This window comes from Brassica oleracea, chromosome C3, assembly GCF_000695525.1.
Source record: "Brassica oleracea var. oleracea cultivar TO1000 chromosome C3, BOL, whole genome shotgun sequence".
NCBI classification, from domain to species: Eukaryota; Viridiplantae; Streptophyta; class Magnoliopsida; order Brassicales; family Brassicaceae; genus Brassica; species Brassica oleracea.
In genome coordinates this window covers 7,342,283-7,358,112 of record NC_027750.1, presented here as the reverse complement: position 1 = coordinate 7,358,112, position 15,830 = coordinate 7,342,283, and the positions used below count along the sequence as shown (strand labels likewise).

Genomic DNA, 15,830 nt, shown 5'->3' with positions numbered 1-15,830 from the left:
AAAAAAAAAAAAAAAAAAAGTGGTGTCATTCCAGGATATGTTATTTTAATTTTCATCGGGTAGTAACATGCTGAAATCCCAAAAATATGGGCCTATGTATAATTTGTATGCGAATGTCAATGGTACAGAATAGAAGTATTTAATCATTTGGTCAGCTACTGCTGAATAATTGAATTTTCATGATTGAATGTTTGCACACTTATCCACATAAGTTTATTGAATACTTTTTAAATAGCGAATTATACAAACAAACATCAATACTATCAAAACAGCATCATGACCAATTAATTAATATTGTGTCCAATTTAAAAAATAAATCAAATATTTTATAATTGTAACCACCTTTATTAATTAATATGTAACTTCCTATCTAAAATTATTCCCTTTTATCAATATTGAGTCCAATTTTTTTTGTTTTGAACTGAATTCAGCCCAAACTATTTTTTATGCTATTTAATAATTTCAACCTTTTAATTGATGAATATAACACGTTACTTCATGTAATTAATTTACATGTAATTAATTTATGCAGTTATATTATTGACATATGATTAAAAAAAACACAAATATAAAAATTAAATTTGTTAAAAAATTTAAAACAAAAAATTTACCCAGAATCTAGTTTTATGTTAAATCATCAAGTGAATAGACCAAAAATAAGTATGGACGAAGATGTTGAACATTAATTTGAAGATTCATCGATGAATCTTATGAAATTTTTTTGAAACTGACTTAAATTCACTTATGCGGCCAGTTTAAAATGACGTCTAAAAACAATCATTATATGAAACTGTCTTTATTTGTGTACAATGATCATTATATTATTACCAGTAGTTGGAGTCAGAAAATATTTTAATGGAGTCACAATTAAAATGAAATATTATTTATATATATTTTCAAAAATATAATACTAGTAAAACCCATTATATATATATTGTTTGGAAATTTTAAACTAGAATATAAATACATTATCTATTATGTCTTGGTGTGTCAGTTTATCAAGGGGAGTCCCATGATTCCCATCAGACAAAGGAAACATGAACATATATTTCATGACTAAGGGTCTGACTGGTGTAACCGCATCAGTTGCGGTTGCGGTTGCGGGAGTTTGTAGATGCGGGTGGTTGCGGTTTTAAGCGGTTTTAAAAGATTTGTACGACTGGTACTGCGGTTAGAAATTGGTGCGTTTGTGTGATATTTATGACTAGTTAACCACCAAATACAACATCAGTTAAATAATAAATTAACAATATTTACATTTTATATAATTCTAAAAATATTAAACATCATAATATTATAATAAAATAATAAAATATAAACATTATGTTTATAAAATTATATTTAAAAAAAAATTAAATTATAGAAAATATTATTACTTTATAGATTTATAATATAAATTAAAATATAATAGATATATTTTGTATTTATATTATTTCAATTTAAAATTTTTATTTTTATTTTTGTATTTATATTGTGTTTAGAAAAAGAAGAAAAAATTTTACCCTCCCGCAACCGATAACGCTAGCTGGAACTAGCTTTTGAATTTAAGAGGTTTATAACGGTTTGAACCGGTTTAGAACGGTTTGAATCAATTTACAACAGTTTGAACCGGTTTTGAGCGGTTTGAGTGATTTTTGCAAAACGCCAACAACCGCTAAAACTGCAAAAGAGTCATGCCCTTGCTCACATCTTTGAGGAAAAAGCATTTATAGAATCATTATTCAGCACGACTTATTTCAATGATCCTTAATGTTTTTTTTTTTGCTAAAATTTGATAATGATCCTTAGTGTTTCCTGTACAGTTCATTGTAGTAAAATGAAATTGCCGTAAACAGCCGCAAGATATATTTCAATAAGGAATCACATGAACTGTCTGACAATGGCAACATAAGAAGCTTCCTCTTCTTCATTTTTATAGTTCCTCTTATTCACATTATCAATCTTAATGTCATAATAACTACCATCTCTCCTCTCTCTATATAAATCAAACCACGTCGTGTATCTCTCTTAAAACCCCAAGGGAAACATTAGCTCGCCAGAAAATAAAAGATAAAAAGATGTCGGCGAACAACTTGCCGTTCCTCAGCGTTTTCCTTCTTCTCAGTTTACTCCGGTTCGATTCAATTCCCGGTTTAGAAGCAGCCGGGAAATTAGCTTCGATTCCAGGAGTGTATGTGTTCGGAGATTCGTTGGTTGATGCCGGAAATAACAACTACTTACCATTTTCCGTAGCCAAAGGGAATTATCCTCATAACGGCATCGATTTTCCTAAGAAGAAAGCCACCGGAAGATTCTGTAACGGCAAGAACTTCGCAGATGTTATCGGTACGTTTTAAAATGTTATTTTTAGTGTCCTTTGGGTATGTAAATAAATTATTATATAGCCATTAAAATATACTCACTCAAAAGAGACGTTGGAAATTATAAATTGAAATAAAGATTTTTTTTTTGGTTGAATAGCGGAGAAAATTGGTTTACCGTTACCGCCGCCCTACCTCTCGCTGAGAGGCTTACTAAAATGGAGAAAGAGAGAGTCCGCCGCTGTAACAGGTGTTAACTTTGCCTCCGGCGGTGCCGGAATCTTTGATGGCTCCAGCCAATTTCCGGTAAGTTATATATTTTCTTTGATGCATGAAATAGAATATTGATACAAATGTAGTGAACTCGGAATGAACATGTGACCTATAGATCTTCATTTTAAGGCTTTCCATACTGACCTCAGTTTTTTCTTTTTGTTAAATTGTTTTACTCAAATATCTCAGGGACAAGCTATTCCTTTATCACAGCAACTGAAACATTGGCTCTCTATTCATAAAGCACTCACGAGAAAGCTTGGACGATCCAAAGCACAAATTCACCTATCCAAATCTCTATTCGTTATGGTCATAGGCAGCAATGATCTTTTGAATTATATTCGATCTTCCCAACTTCGGAGAAAGAGTAGTTCTCAACAGTATACGCAATCAGTGGTCGATAGATTTAAAGCGCAATTGAAGGTAAACATTAAAAAGAAGCAAAATATCATTTATTTGTGCTCTTGGTATTAGATACAGTTTATTAAAAAAATTATGTTGATAGACAGTTCAAGAGACTGGAGCACGTAGATTTTTAATACTCGGAGTAGCAGAACTCGGTTGCATGCCGAGCAGAAGAGAGAAGAACTCGACGACCCATGAATGCAATAAAGAGGCAAACATGTTGGCCTCTTTGTATAACAAAGCTCTAATAAAGATGTTGCAACAACTGAAAGAAGAGTTGAAAAGCTCAATGGCTTACTCTTACTTTGATATGTTTAACTCTGTACATGACATTGTCTCCAACCCTACCCATTACGGTACGTTAAGAATTAAACTATTCAGATCGCTAGTCTCTAGATTAATTAATAAAAATTAGGGGATCGACATCGTTAGAATCACGCATTCCTCACACATATGATGCACGTACCAAAACCAAAGCGGTGATACATAGAGAGCAAAAAACATTAGCAAACAAGATCGAATCAGCGTATATATAGTGTCATCTTCTTCTTTTTAAATGATTTTCAGGTTTTTCTGACGTGACATCAGCGTGTTGTGGAAGTGGGGTATTAAACGCGGAGCTTCCTTGTTTCCCAGTGTCAAACTTATGTTCAGACAGAACCAAGTATCTCTTCTGGGATCGCTATGGTCATCCCACAGAAGCTGCTGCGCGAACCATCGTCAATTTTGTGTTATCTGAGGATACACAATACTCATCTCCATTAACTCTCACTCAATTGGTCTCTTCATGATCAATACGCGCGGCTTCGTTTGTTTCTCAATGCTCCAAACCAATATGTAGTCCACCTTAACAAGTGTAGCGTTACATCACGGTTTATTTCAGCCTTTATAAGTGGTTATAACTTATAACCAGAGGCGAATGCAATGCAGAACTCTTTTTTAATGGATGCAAAAATAGAGTATAATTATTCAAAAAAAAAAGAGAGTATAATATGTGTATACTTACGCATCATAATAGGTACCTAAAATTTGTTAAAAAATATATATTATATTTTGAAAATAATATGGGTGCATGTGCATCGACTCTCCCCTTACTAGCTTTGCCACTGGTTCTAACCAAATTGATACATCAGAACTTACAGTAGCCATATATCACCGCTGATTCAATTTTAGAATGTGCGTTTTTTTCTTAACACATCATATTTCATTCATAAAACTTAGCCGATTACAAAGATAAAAGCAACATCCGAAAGTCGATAGGCGATCCTACGGGATACATTCAATAGAAGGCAATAGAAAGATAGAGACACAAGCTTTGACAAGCCTGATAACAAGTCGAAAGAAAAATCAAAGGTGCAACATACTTCCTAGAGTAAGTTCCTAGAGAGATTACATCGTCCTTCAAATTTTTCAACGGGAATAGTCACCGTAGATCGTGACGTTGAGTGCTCGGTAACCTAGATTCTCATTGGAATGAGTATCATTATGGCTTCCGGTCCCAAACAAACCATCACATAAGGCATCAAACGGTAAGGAAATCGACAAGGGTCATTGACTACATAGCCAAGGAAAGAGTCCTTCTCACGAAAGGGGATAGACATCAAACGCAAGGAAATCGACAATGATCATTGTCTACTTGGCCAAGGAAAGAGTCCTTCTCACGAAGGGGGATTAATCTACGAATGTGCGTTTGTTTCATCTACAACATTAATCTACTAAAATAAGTTTGGTTATGATCTCTAAATGCAGAGTTTTTGGAATAGTACCTATGTAGTAGAAAGTAGTTTTTGAGGGTTTCTTGATGAGAAAGTAACAGAAGATGACAAATCAAAAGAAATTAAACTTAATGAGCCGAAACAGGAAACTTAATACACACTATCTCGCAGATAAGCAGAAGAAATACAAAGCCTATTGTTACACTACACTTGAAATCGAAGAGAAGATATATGAATCACAATAGGAATATGTTTGAAATAATTATATAACCAGTTCAATATTAGGAAATAGAACAAAAGATTATCAAAGCAATCAGAGAGAGTTGTTTTGGGTGCAGAAAGGAGCACACAACAAAGTGTATTGTTTCACCACATGATTTAAGTAGACAGAATGTTCATCTTAAGCTTTATATAACTAACCCATGATATTATATTCATTTAAGTAAAAACAAAAGAGACTATTGTTTCACCACAAATAAGTAAACAGAAACTTCATCTAGACAAACGTTAACAAGAGGCAAACTCGCCACATTTTCCTGACTTTTTTTACTATATTGTCTTCTGATGCTTCTCTAGTTTTTTATTTCCCGATCTAGCGGTAATGACGGAAGTATTGCTCCCGATTAAGGAATTTAAAACTATATATCCACCAAAGGGCATCCATTATCCTTTACAAAACCACTGAAGATTCTTCAAAGCTAAGAACGTTGCCGAAACTATCTTATTGCCCGGGATATAGCTAAGAGTGTTCTACGAGACGGAAGATTCCATTCATACCTAGCTTTGGGAGGGCCTTCTTGGCTGCATGATCGGATCGCTAGAGAAAACAGGGGAAGTGACGTTTGATTCGTATCTTATTGTTCTTAATTTGGTATTTATTTGAATCGAAATTGGTAATGTGTGGGATGTCAGACCACGATGGGTCATAAAATAATGATGCTGAGATAATTAAAATATGTATATTTATTGATTATAGAAAACAATGGTCCAACGACGTTAGTGTACGACCGCATGATCACATTTTATTAATACGGTGTAATCGAACATTTAATGAGATTTGAGATGATATTAAATGTCATTAGACAAGTAAATGTAATCTGCTAAATAAATTTCATTAATTGACGTATTTATGTTACTTTGACGTATGAATTTCTTAATTTGGTGATAGTAATAAGTGTTTTGGGAAATGTATTGACTATTTGTAAAATGGAGAAAAAAATGAAAATGCGGTGAGCGTGAATCGAACACGCGACCTTCAGATCTTCAGTCTGACGCTCTCCCAACTGAGCTATCCCCGCAGTTGTTATCGTTTGTTTACGTTGCGTTAATATAGACAATATTGTAGGTATAATCGGTTAACCTAAATATGGGTCTTTTAATTCACGAGGGAGAGACAAAATACGACAACTTCCTCCAAAGAAGTGGCAGAGCTTGCCGGTATGGTTAGACATGTGAGTCGTGACTGTTCAAGTTCATGAAACAACTTGGTAAATAAACTCATCAGTTCTTTTTTGGTGTTATTTATTTGTATTTGAAACAAGTTAAAAGTGTATCTGTATTTCAGATCTGGTCTTCCATCTTCTCTTAGATGATGCTACTGACCAGGTAGCAATGCATAAGATTCAACATAACTTTGGATCGAATATTATGGAGATAAAGTCAGAAGCACGAAGGAATCAAGGATATATCAATTTTCTCATCTTTCATGTTCTTTTTGTTCCTTTTTTCTTTTTCGTTGACTTGTGTATACAAAGCATCCCTACGTAGTTGATTACCACGTTGGGTACTGATCATCACAAATGCAATACATGAACTTTCTTATAATAAACAAATGGTAGAATCGAATTGAACGTACAGAAGAAAAAAGGTCAACAGACACCGTAATAGGGTGCTAAGGAAAATTTGGAGTTTACCTATTGACTTTACCCCCACCCCCAATATAAACTTGAGAGACTTTACCCGAATTGTTGAATTTCTGCAAAATAAGTTTGGCCCATTTCAACATTAGAAAAAGGATACAAAATAAGTTTGGCCCATTTCAACATTAAAAAATGATTATATTGACGACAAAAAAAATATATTAGAGCATGTTAAATTAACGACGGTTCTTAGCGTGGAGTTTTTAGCGAAATATAAAAAATTATCTCTTAACTTTGAAATAAAAAACTAAGAACGTCTCTTAATTTTTAACTAAAAAAATTAAGAACCGGTTCTTAGTTTTTTTTAGTTAAAAATTAAGAGACTGTTTCTTATATTCCGTTAAAATTTTACTATAAGAACTCTCCCTGATCATGCTCTAATAGTATAGAAACATTCTGCTTTTTCGCACTTAGAAATCACCTGCTTCTTTAAGAATGATTTCTATGAAATAATATAAAGAAATCATAAGAATTTTAAATGAATACTATTAAGATTTAACTAAAATGTGTTTACCACATCCTAGGCAACGATCTAGATTGGTCAATCTCTCCAAATTAAATTCCATTACCATAAACTGTATATTGCAAAAACATTATTCTACCTAGAAAATAAATGAAACATATAAATATTGACAAGTGTCTTCGTATGCTTTCTCCAAAGACTTCCCTTGAAACTCTTTTTTCTTCCCTCCCCTCCTCGTTGATCGATTCTCACCTTCTTCTTCTCAATTTCCTCAAGCTTTCAATGCAGTGTCGTTGACAAGACGCAACCTCATAATGGATGCACCGCCGTCTTCCTTCGTGTCCAAAGCTAGAACAGCCTTCAATTCCGCCGCGGCTAAAGCGGAGCGCGTCTTAACTGATCTCAAGTCCCATCGAGGTAATCTCTCTCCTTCTTCCCTTTAGGCCTTAGCTTCATTTTCATTTACTAAAATTTGACTGATGCATAGACACTTATCTCTCGACCTTTGATTGTTATCCCTTCTCCGCTGTTTTCTCGTTTTTGGTTGAGTCAAATCCTATTTTTAGGTTCTGTCTCGTGTCGAAATTCTATTCTATTTCTACTCTTGTTTTTTTCTTTGGTGATGTTCATTCTTAACTCGAGTGTTTTTTTTTATCAATAACTAGAAGAAGAGGAGGAGCAACCAACGAGGAATCAGAATTACTCTAAGGTAAGACACTTATGCATCATCTTGGTGCTATAGAATATATATTTTATTAACTGGGAAAATGAATAAAACGATGTGAAAAATTATACATTTCAAATTTTGGATTGGAAAGTAGTAAGTTAGTCACGTTCTTGTTTACTCCGGTAAGAAAATTGCAGAACATAGTCATGTATTTTTTTTGGGAGATGATGATGTGAAGATTATATATTTCAAAGGATTTGACATGTGTTCATAATTTGCGATTTAAAAGTAGTAAGCTATTTACTTTTTTTTATCACTCCGGTAAGAAACTTGCAGAACATAGTTGGGTTGATATGAAGAAAATCAGTTTACTTAAACCATTTTTGAAACTGTATAGCCAAAACAAAATTCATTATTTCTTGGGGCTTTCACATTTCATGAGGACTATGTGAGTATTGTCCATACATACATTTTTTTTAGTTTTGCTAACTGGAAGTGTTGTGCATAGGGGGTTAATGAAGTGAAGCATCAGGGGTGGAGAACTGCACATATTAGGAAAAAGCAAGAGTGGCAACATAAACTGAATAACTTAAGAATTGGGAGGAGGAAAGAAGTCGAAGATCAAGACAAAGTTGAGGATCCAATCATGGCTATACCTTTTTATGACGCAAATTTATACATTCTCAAAGCAAAGCAAGAACAAGAAGCCAAGGTATTCTCATGGTCTACCTTTTCAGATCACTTTCACTACTAAGGGCATTGCCAAAACATGCCACTTGTCTTTCTATAGTCATAATTTTGTTTGCTTCTCCGCTTTACATGATTAAATCTTTGCTGTGATGGTAATTTCTAGGAATCTGATGTTGGCTACCTGGTAGAGACTCTAAATGCTGTTGATGTGAACAGTATTCCTCGAGCATCCATTGTGAAGCAGCTGGCTGTAGCCATCAAGTGAGTCTTTATAATTAAGATTTAACACAGTTTACATCTTTCCTTTTTTTCATGTAGTTTCTAGCTAAGAAGTTATGAAAAGATTCAGTTATACTTTTTCCCTTCTCTCTCATTATGTCCTTATCACTTCTTCTTTTTCTTTTAGAGCTGGAAAAGGGGCTAAGACTATGAAAGACTTCGTTGCACCGTCTGGAAATTCATCACCAGTGAAGGAGAAAGGGGGCTTGACCCTCTCTGCAGTGAAATCACTGGTTCTTGGTGAACAAGAGGATACACTTGGTTTTGATTCAGGCGACGAGAAAAAACTTGTCTCTCTAATAAACTCCTTGTTTAATGTTGGTAAGTTTGTCTGAAAAAGTTTTCTTCATCAAACTATAATCTAGTTACTGCTATCTATTTTTCCACAGTTTTTTTAATGTTTGGCAAATTATTTACAGATGGTAACTTCCTCATCAGAATGATTGTCTCCGATTTGGGGTCTCCTAGCAACAGAGTATCTTTCACAAAAGATCTTCATGCTGCTCCCCCTGATAGCTTTGTTGTTAAGCTAGCTGAAGTCATTGGAAGTTTCACAACACCAAGGAGAATGGCTTTGTTTTGGTTCAAAGTTGTTAATGAAGTAAGTTAATTATTGTGTTGTCTTCAAAATATCCTTCTTCACACTTGTAGTAGTTGATAACCTCTCTCAAAATACTCTACATGTGTGCAGTTGAGGAGGTTTTGGGATGAAGAGAAACACATTCCATGCGTACCTCTGGACGAGAATCCAGACTTGAAAAGTTGCCTGCTTCACCAGTGGCTACAGGTTATAAACTGCTGTCTTGACAGGAGAACGCGCTGGATAGCTGCTTCGGAAGCATTAGATGCTGCAATAAGCCAAGCCAGTTCAGGCAATGAAGATTCGGACAATTCAGAAGGGATGGGTTCTCCTGTTTCTCTTTTGTATGCTAAAAACAGCACAGGAGAACTCGTACTGCGCTTAGGGGCCCACCACCAAGTTGAAAACTTGATAATGTTGGAGACTGGTGAAGCTGTGTATGCCCCAGTAACGCAGGTTAGTTAACTTCAGTCATAGTTGAGAACCAACCGTTGTTACCTTCTCGATCTCTTTAAGTCCTAGTGTTTTATATGTAGGATGGTCCACTGTTGACAGAAGATCTTATTAAAGAAACAGAAGAACTAGTATTGAGGACAGGGAGGTGAGTATCATTGAATACTCCATGTAGCTTTATTTCAAATCCATATGCCATAGAAATATGTTTTCTATTGGTTTTAATTTCTATATCCTGAGTTGTTAAATGGGAAACAATAGACATTTTATCTGGTTTACATTTTCATTCATTAACATTCAGACATTTTTTCATATATTCAATGTTCTTGATAAATTGGATTGTTGTCTTTTCTTATGGTTCAGCATGGGAGCTGGATGTTCTCAACTCTTGTCTGACATGCAGGCATTCAAGGTGTGAATGATCAATCTTATTGATGTGATGGTTGGTGTGATATGAATTTGATTTTGTATATGTACATAAATCTATGATAGGCAGCAAATCCTGGATGTACTTTGGAGGATTTTGTGAGATGGCACTCTCCTCCAGACTGGACTGAGAATGATACCTCTTCTGGAGATGACTCTTCTCCTCCACGAGGTCAATTAAGTATCCGTATGCAAAAAGCAGGTTCCACCTTTTCTCTTGTTCTGCTTTCTCTCAGTTTCTTTTTTTTTTCTGTGGTTAACACATAATTGTAATCTTTCAAGTCCTGGTCTCAATGTTCTTTTGCAACATTATTTTGTTATATATTATCAGGTAATTTATGGCGACAGCTGTGGGAAACGGCTAAACCACTGCCTGCGATTAAGCAAACGCCACTCTTTGATGAAGATTTAGCTGTGTAAGTGTCAATAATATGTCACCTTAGACACAGTGGATTCTGTATTTGATCAGTCATTAAAACTTATAACAGGGAAGGAATCTTGAATTCCTTGGAAGACATTCCAGCTGCTGAACTTTTCGAGCAGCTGTTTGTTTCTCTTGTAAGTTTTCCTCCACCAAATCTCATATTTATCCTTTCCTTGTAACGTCCCAGTGCAGCCCTTGTCTAGAATAAGAGTCTTGGATTAGTATATGCATAATTTTATAAAAATGTATACAGGTTGCACTAGGATTTGTGATGGTGGAGCCAGTAATATCCACAAAAGATGACTTGTCAAAGCTTTTCTTCGAATGCAAGGATTATGTAGTCGCCATTTGCGAAGGAGGCGCATTAACTGATAAGCTTGATGATCTCTGCCAGGTACCTACTATAACTCTGTATGCACATATTCAAAACCTTGACTCAGAAATCAACTAAATAAAAGTAAGAATGTTTTTGACAGATGACTAAGTAAAAGACCATGTGGATATATGAACAACCATGATCACTAATCATATGTTTTCTAATTCCATTAAAGCTTGGGTTGTTTTTTTTTCATTTGATATTGATAGGTGTATGAAACAGTGGAAGCAATGTTACTACGTCCAGAAAAAGTCTTGAGATCAATGAAGCAAACAGAGAAGTCGCTATCAGGAGTGAACGGAACAAAACAGCGGTTCAAGAGGCTCAGTTTCATATTCCGTGGTAAAGAAGGAAACCAGAAAAGAGTTCCATCTGAAACTGAACAGAAATGTATGGAGCCCGCTCCAGCTGTTTTCTGGTCTTTTTGATGAATAAGTTCTCATATAACCTGAAAATGGGACTCTTTGTCTGAATACTTGTTATTTATTTTATCTGGTTTTGAGTCATTTTCTCAAATTGGTTGGTAATTGTATATTTATAATCATTCAAAGCATTTCTCAGATGGGAACTTAAATCTGATGAAAATGAATAAGATTGTTTAGTCTTTCTTCTCTGAAACATCTTTGTGTTTGAAAGAAAGTTTCTATTGGGATAAAAATCTGTCGCGGGAAGCTTCTGAACGTGTGACTAGTGTTGGGAAGCAGGTCAAACCTGCTCTATTTGACCTGACATGTTCTACAGCGGACTGAAACTTTTTCCGATCCACAAAATTTGACATGCTTAATCTCAGCAGACAAAAAGTACTCTGCATCCACACCCATTCTATTTGTGAGACATGCACGTTATATAAATTATAATTTAAAAGGATTTTTAATAATAATATAAATTATATAGAGTAAATAAGAAATCCATATTTCATGTAATAAAAGGTTAATTAATATATGCTATATAATATTTATATTTATAAAACTTAAAAAAAAAAAAAAAAATCTTAAATTTTGAGCATCACCAAACCTGGGCACAAAAATATGCTGACCTGCACCTACCTTGCATTTTGAGTATGCAAAAATCCACACCGCTTCATATTGTGAAATATTTCGATCTGCACCGCTCTACATCTAACGGGACCCGGATTTTGAATCAAGTTTCTAATTCCACGTGTGCTAAAAGCAATATGGAGTTTTAGGCCCATCGATAGGCTTTCTTTCAGTTGCCTGAAACGGGGGCGTTTTAATAATGCTTTCACTCTGTTCAAACTGTGCACATTTACTGCTCCAAATATTGACTTTACGTCAGAAAAAGGAAGCTTCGACACGTGTAAGAATCCTGTGAAGTTTGCCATATACTCGCGACTTGCTCAAAAGCTCAGAAAAGTCATACGCTTTTCCCCCACTCACCTCTCTCTCTATTTGTTCCCCATCTCCTTCAATTCTGCAAACCCTAACTTTCTCATTCGGCGCTCAAGTTGTTATAACTCTGTCTCTTTGGTGAGAAATTCAATCTCCATACCTCTCTCATTGTTCTTGATTCATTTTTATTATAGAAAAGTCTTTAAATGACATTTTACGAATCTGAGCAAGTTCTGGGCTTGATTGGTTTCTGATTTAGAGAAAGTTATTGATTTGTCTTTAGGATCAAACAAGTTTCCCATTTCATCTCTTGATTTGTCTGTTTGTGCGATTGTTACAATTAAATCTCACACCGGACAACTATTGATTATTACAGAGATTTGGTACGATGATGCTGCGTGCTGTCATAAGGAGAGCTTCAAGTAGAGCCTCTTCTGCTTCTTCTCTGGTTAGTCTTCCTTTTTTTCCATCAAGATCCGTCCATGTTTTTCTGATTATGATACTTGTCTCTTTCAGGGATTTGGAAAATCACTGCAATCATCTCGCGTTGCAGCGTCTGCGCAAAGCTTTCACTCTGTTTCATCAACAGATGTAACGTTTCTTTTGATTTTTATCTCTCTATACATGTCAACATCATCCTCTTAGGATGTTTCTTAAACCTGTTGTAGATTTGTGATCCTTTGTGTGTCTTCTTCCATGGACAAGCTATTTTATTTTTAAAGTTTTGTTTGTATTGTAACAGACCATTGTGCCTCGTGGAAGCCATGCTCGTAGCTTCCATCATCGTTCTTGTCCAGGTTTTTTTTTATCCCAGAACCTTTTGTTTTTGTGATTATTTTTTTTATTTAGGCTTCTTTAGTTGACAATTGTTCTCGTATTTGCGTTTTTTTTTTCTTTCCGGCAGGGTGTCCAGACTGCTCCAGGTTAGGAAGAACCTCAGTTTTTTTTTCTTTTCTTCATGGATATAATTAAAATCTCTTACATTTCTTGTACTTTCAGCCTTACCAATTTTATATTGATGTGTGTAGGACTGTTTCCAGCAGCTTCCGAGGCACAACCCTGCAAAGATGGGTCAGGCCTTTTTCATCTGATAGTGGTATGGTTTCTCTAGCTGTGAAATTTTTATTGTTTCGCTTGCTTTGGAACCCACACACAGTAGCTCAGCTAAGTGGCCCGTTAGAAATACAGAATCAGTGTTTGGATAGATGATACATCTCAGCTCAGCTAACCGACAATATTCATTTAATTTTGGTTCCGATTTTTTTTGAAATGTGTGGCTCAGTTTGGGGCTTTTTGGGTCTATACTATCACTTTAACTTGTATTTCTAGGCTTTTTGACGCACTTTCTTGTATATTGTGATTGAAGGGGATGTTGTTGAAGCCGTTGTGCCTCACATGGGTGAATCAATCACCGATGGAACCCTCGCCAGCTTTCTCAAGAGTATGCTTCTCTTTGCAGTATCATCTTGTCGTTTCTTTCCGTACATGTAATGTACCTAATACTTATATCTTCTTATATTGTTCTTGCAGAACCTGGTGACAGAGTAGAGGCTGATGAGGCTATTGCACAAATTGAAACTGACAAGGTATCAAAACAATTATTTGCATTAATATCTCTAGATTTTTTTCAGGTTTCTGGCGCAGCTTTTTCTAATACTTCTCTTTGATTCTTGTATGTGCTTTAGGTGACAATAGATATTGCTAGCCCAGCGAGTGGTGTGATCCAAGAGGTAGAATGCTTCAGTCATTTATTATTCATATACTTCTTCTCCTGTGTTGCTATGCCTAATTACTTTTATCCTTTTATGCAGTTTCTTGTCAAGGAAGGAGATACTGTAGAACCAGGAAACAAGGTAGCTATCATCTCAACCTCTGCAGACGCTGTCTCTCACGTTGCACCCTCAGAAAAGACAGCAGAGAAACCTGCCGCCAAGCCTTCCCCTCCTGCTGAGGAGCCCAAAGTTGAAAGTAGCAAAGTTGCGGAGAAGCCCAAGGCACCATCACCTCCACCGCCGACTAAACAGTCAGCTAAAGAACCGCAGCTTCCTCCTAAGGATAGGGAAAGACGGGTATGCAAACTGTGTCATCTCGTCTTTACTTGTATGTAACATATATGAGACCAAAGCTAATTACAACATTGCAGGTTCCTATGACAAGACTTCGCAAGCGTGTGGCAACTAGGTTGAAAGACTCCCAAAACACTTTTGCCTTGCTTACAACTTTCAATGAAGTTGATATGTGAGTTAACCAATGTTCATATCTCTCTTATCATTATGCAAACTTTTAGTTCACAAACTTAAGTTTCCTTTCTCGTTTAGGACTAATCTGATGAAGCTCCGGTCTCAATACAAGGATGCATTCTTTGAAAAGCATGGAGTGAAGTTGGGGCTTATGTCTGGTTTCATCAAAGTACGCTTGAAAAAGTTTCCTGAACTAATCTTTTTTTTTTGGTCAAACTTATCAAAACTCCACAGATAAAGTAATCTTCTTAAACTGTTTTTGTTTCAGGCTGCTGTTAGTGCCCTCCAGCACCAACCAGTAGTAAATGCAGTTATCGATGGAGATGACATCATTTACAGAGACTACGTTGATATCAGTATTGCCGTTGGTACCTCTAAGGTTTGTTTCCGCCTTTAGTCTCTTCCTAGAGAGATCCAAACATTGAAGTGATTGATTCTTTTCCATTTTTTCTAGGGTCTTGTGGTTCCAGTCATCAGAGGTGCTGACAAAATGAACTTTGCTGACATTGAGAAAACGATAAACTCTCTAGCCAAGAAGGCTAATGAAGGAACCATATCAATCGACGAGATGGCTGGAGGATCATTCACTGTATCTAACGGTGGTGTCTATGGAAGTCTCATTAGCACTCCTATCATCAACCCTCCTCAGGTTCGGTTTGATCCTCTCACCGTACTTGAAACTGAACAAAGGAACGGTTCTTTTGTTCCCTTTACTAACTTAAAATTGTCATTTTGTAGTCTGCTATACTTGGAATGCATTCAATCGTGCAACGTCCAATGGTTGTGGGAGGAAGCGTGGTACCGAGGCCGATGATGTATGTTGCGCTCACATATGATCATAGGCTGATTGATGGAAGAGAGGCTGTGTATTTCTTGCGCCGTATTAAGGATGTTGTGGAAGATCCTCAGAGGCTTCTTCTCGACATATGATGACAGAAAGATTCTGAGAAGACAGAAGAGATCACAAGTCTTTTGATCTTTGTTTCCTTTACAGATTTGCTATCTGAGAAAAAAAAAACTGAACTACTTTTTCGAGTACTGGGCTGGGAAAGCCTCTCGGTGTATTGAGTTTATTTATTTTATATACAGTTTGAACAAAATGTTACAATTTTGACTTAAATAATGTCATTGATTTTTATTGGGATTTTCACTTCCATAGAGATTTTTTTTGTCAGCTACCCGTATCACTAGATCAAGTTATAATCAAACTGAAATATATTTTTTTCAAAAAGCATATCTGTGTCTCATCTATATGGAAGAAAAGAACGCTA

At 35.6% G+C, this 15,830-nt stretch overlaps 3 protein-coding genes and 1 non-coding gene across 6 annotated transcripts; 3 read left to right on the top strand and 1 right to left on the bottom strand.

Moving 5' to 3' along the window:
• The first annotated feature begins 2,027 nt into the window (after positions 1-2,027).
• On the top strand, positions 2,028-3,902 carry LOC106333616 (GDSL esterase/lipase At5g55050-like). Its single transcript, XM_013772040.1, has 5 exons — positions 2,028-2,325; positions 2,461-2,606; positions 2,763-2,996; positions 3,079-3,334; positions 3,546-3,902. The coding sequence occupies exons 1-5, from the start codon at positions 2,058-2,060 to the stop codon at positions 3,767-3,769; spliced, it is 1,128 nt and encodes a 375-aa protein (XP_013627494.1). The 5' UTR covers positions 2,028-2,057; the 3' UTR covers positions 3,770-3,902.
• Positions 3,903-5,918: 2,016 nt separating this feature from the next.
• Positions 5,919-5,991, bottom strand: TRNAF-GAA. The gene has a single exon. It is a non-coding gene; the product is annotated as a tRNA-Phe (tRNA).
• Positions 5,992-7,286: 1,295 nt separating this feature from the next.
• On the top strand, positions 7,287-11,515 carry LOC106332494 (rab3 GTPase-activating protein catalytic subunit-like). Of its 3 annotated transcripts, none has more exons than XM_013770958.1 (14): positions 7,287-7,492; positions 7,744-7,784; positions 8,251-8,454; positions 8,596-8,693; positions 8,839-9,032; positions 9,131-9,312; positions 9,403-9,747; positions 9,828-9,892; positions 10,108-10,156; positions 10,237-10,372; positions 10,502-10,586; positions 10,659-10,728; positions 10,848-10,988; positions 11,180-11,515. In XM_013770958.1, the coding sequence occupies exons 1-14, from the start codon at positions 7,390-7,392 to the stop codon at positions 11,396-11,398; spliced, it is 1,932 nt and encodes a 643-aa protein (XP_013626412.1). In that variant the 5' UTR covers positions 7,287-7,389; the 3' UTR covers positions 11,399-11,515. The 3 variants fall into 3 exon arrangements, with proteins under 3 accessions (XP_013626412.1, XP_013626411.1, XP_013626413.1); XM_013770957.1 differs by having other exon boundaries at positions 7,741-7,784; XM_013770959.1 differs by lacking the exon at positions 7,287-7,492 and adding an exon at positions 7,567-7,641 and having other exon boundaries at positions 7,741-7,784.
• Positions 11,516-12,349: 834 nt separating this feature from the next.
• On the top strand, positions 12,350-15,713 carry LOC106328550 (dihydrolipoyllysine-residue succinyltransferase component of 2-oxoglutarate dehydrogenase complex 1, mitochondrial). The gene is made up of 15 exons (XM_013767016.1): positions 12,350-12,457; positions 12,696-12,767; positions 12,836-12,910; positions 13,062-13,116; positions 13,224-13,242; positions 13,348-13,415; positions 13,686-13,760; positions 13,850-13,905; positions 14,005-14,049; positions 14,131-14,388; positions 14,463-14,557; positions 14,638-14,728; positions 14,828-14,938; positions 15,014-15,208; positions 15,298-15,713. The coding sequence occupies exons 2-15, from the start codon at positions 12,708-12,710 to the stop codon at positions 15,487-15,489; spliced, it is 1,395 nt and encodes a 464-aa protein (XP_013622470.1). The 5' UTR covers positions 12,350-12,457; positions 12,696-12,707; the 3' UTR covers positions 15,490-15,713.
• Positions 15,714-15,830: the final 117 nt, after the last annotated feature.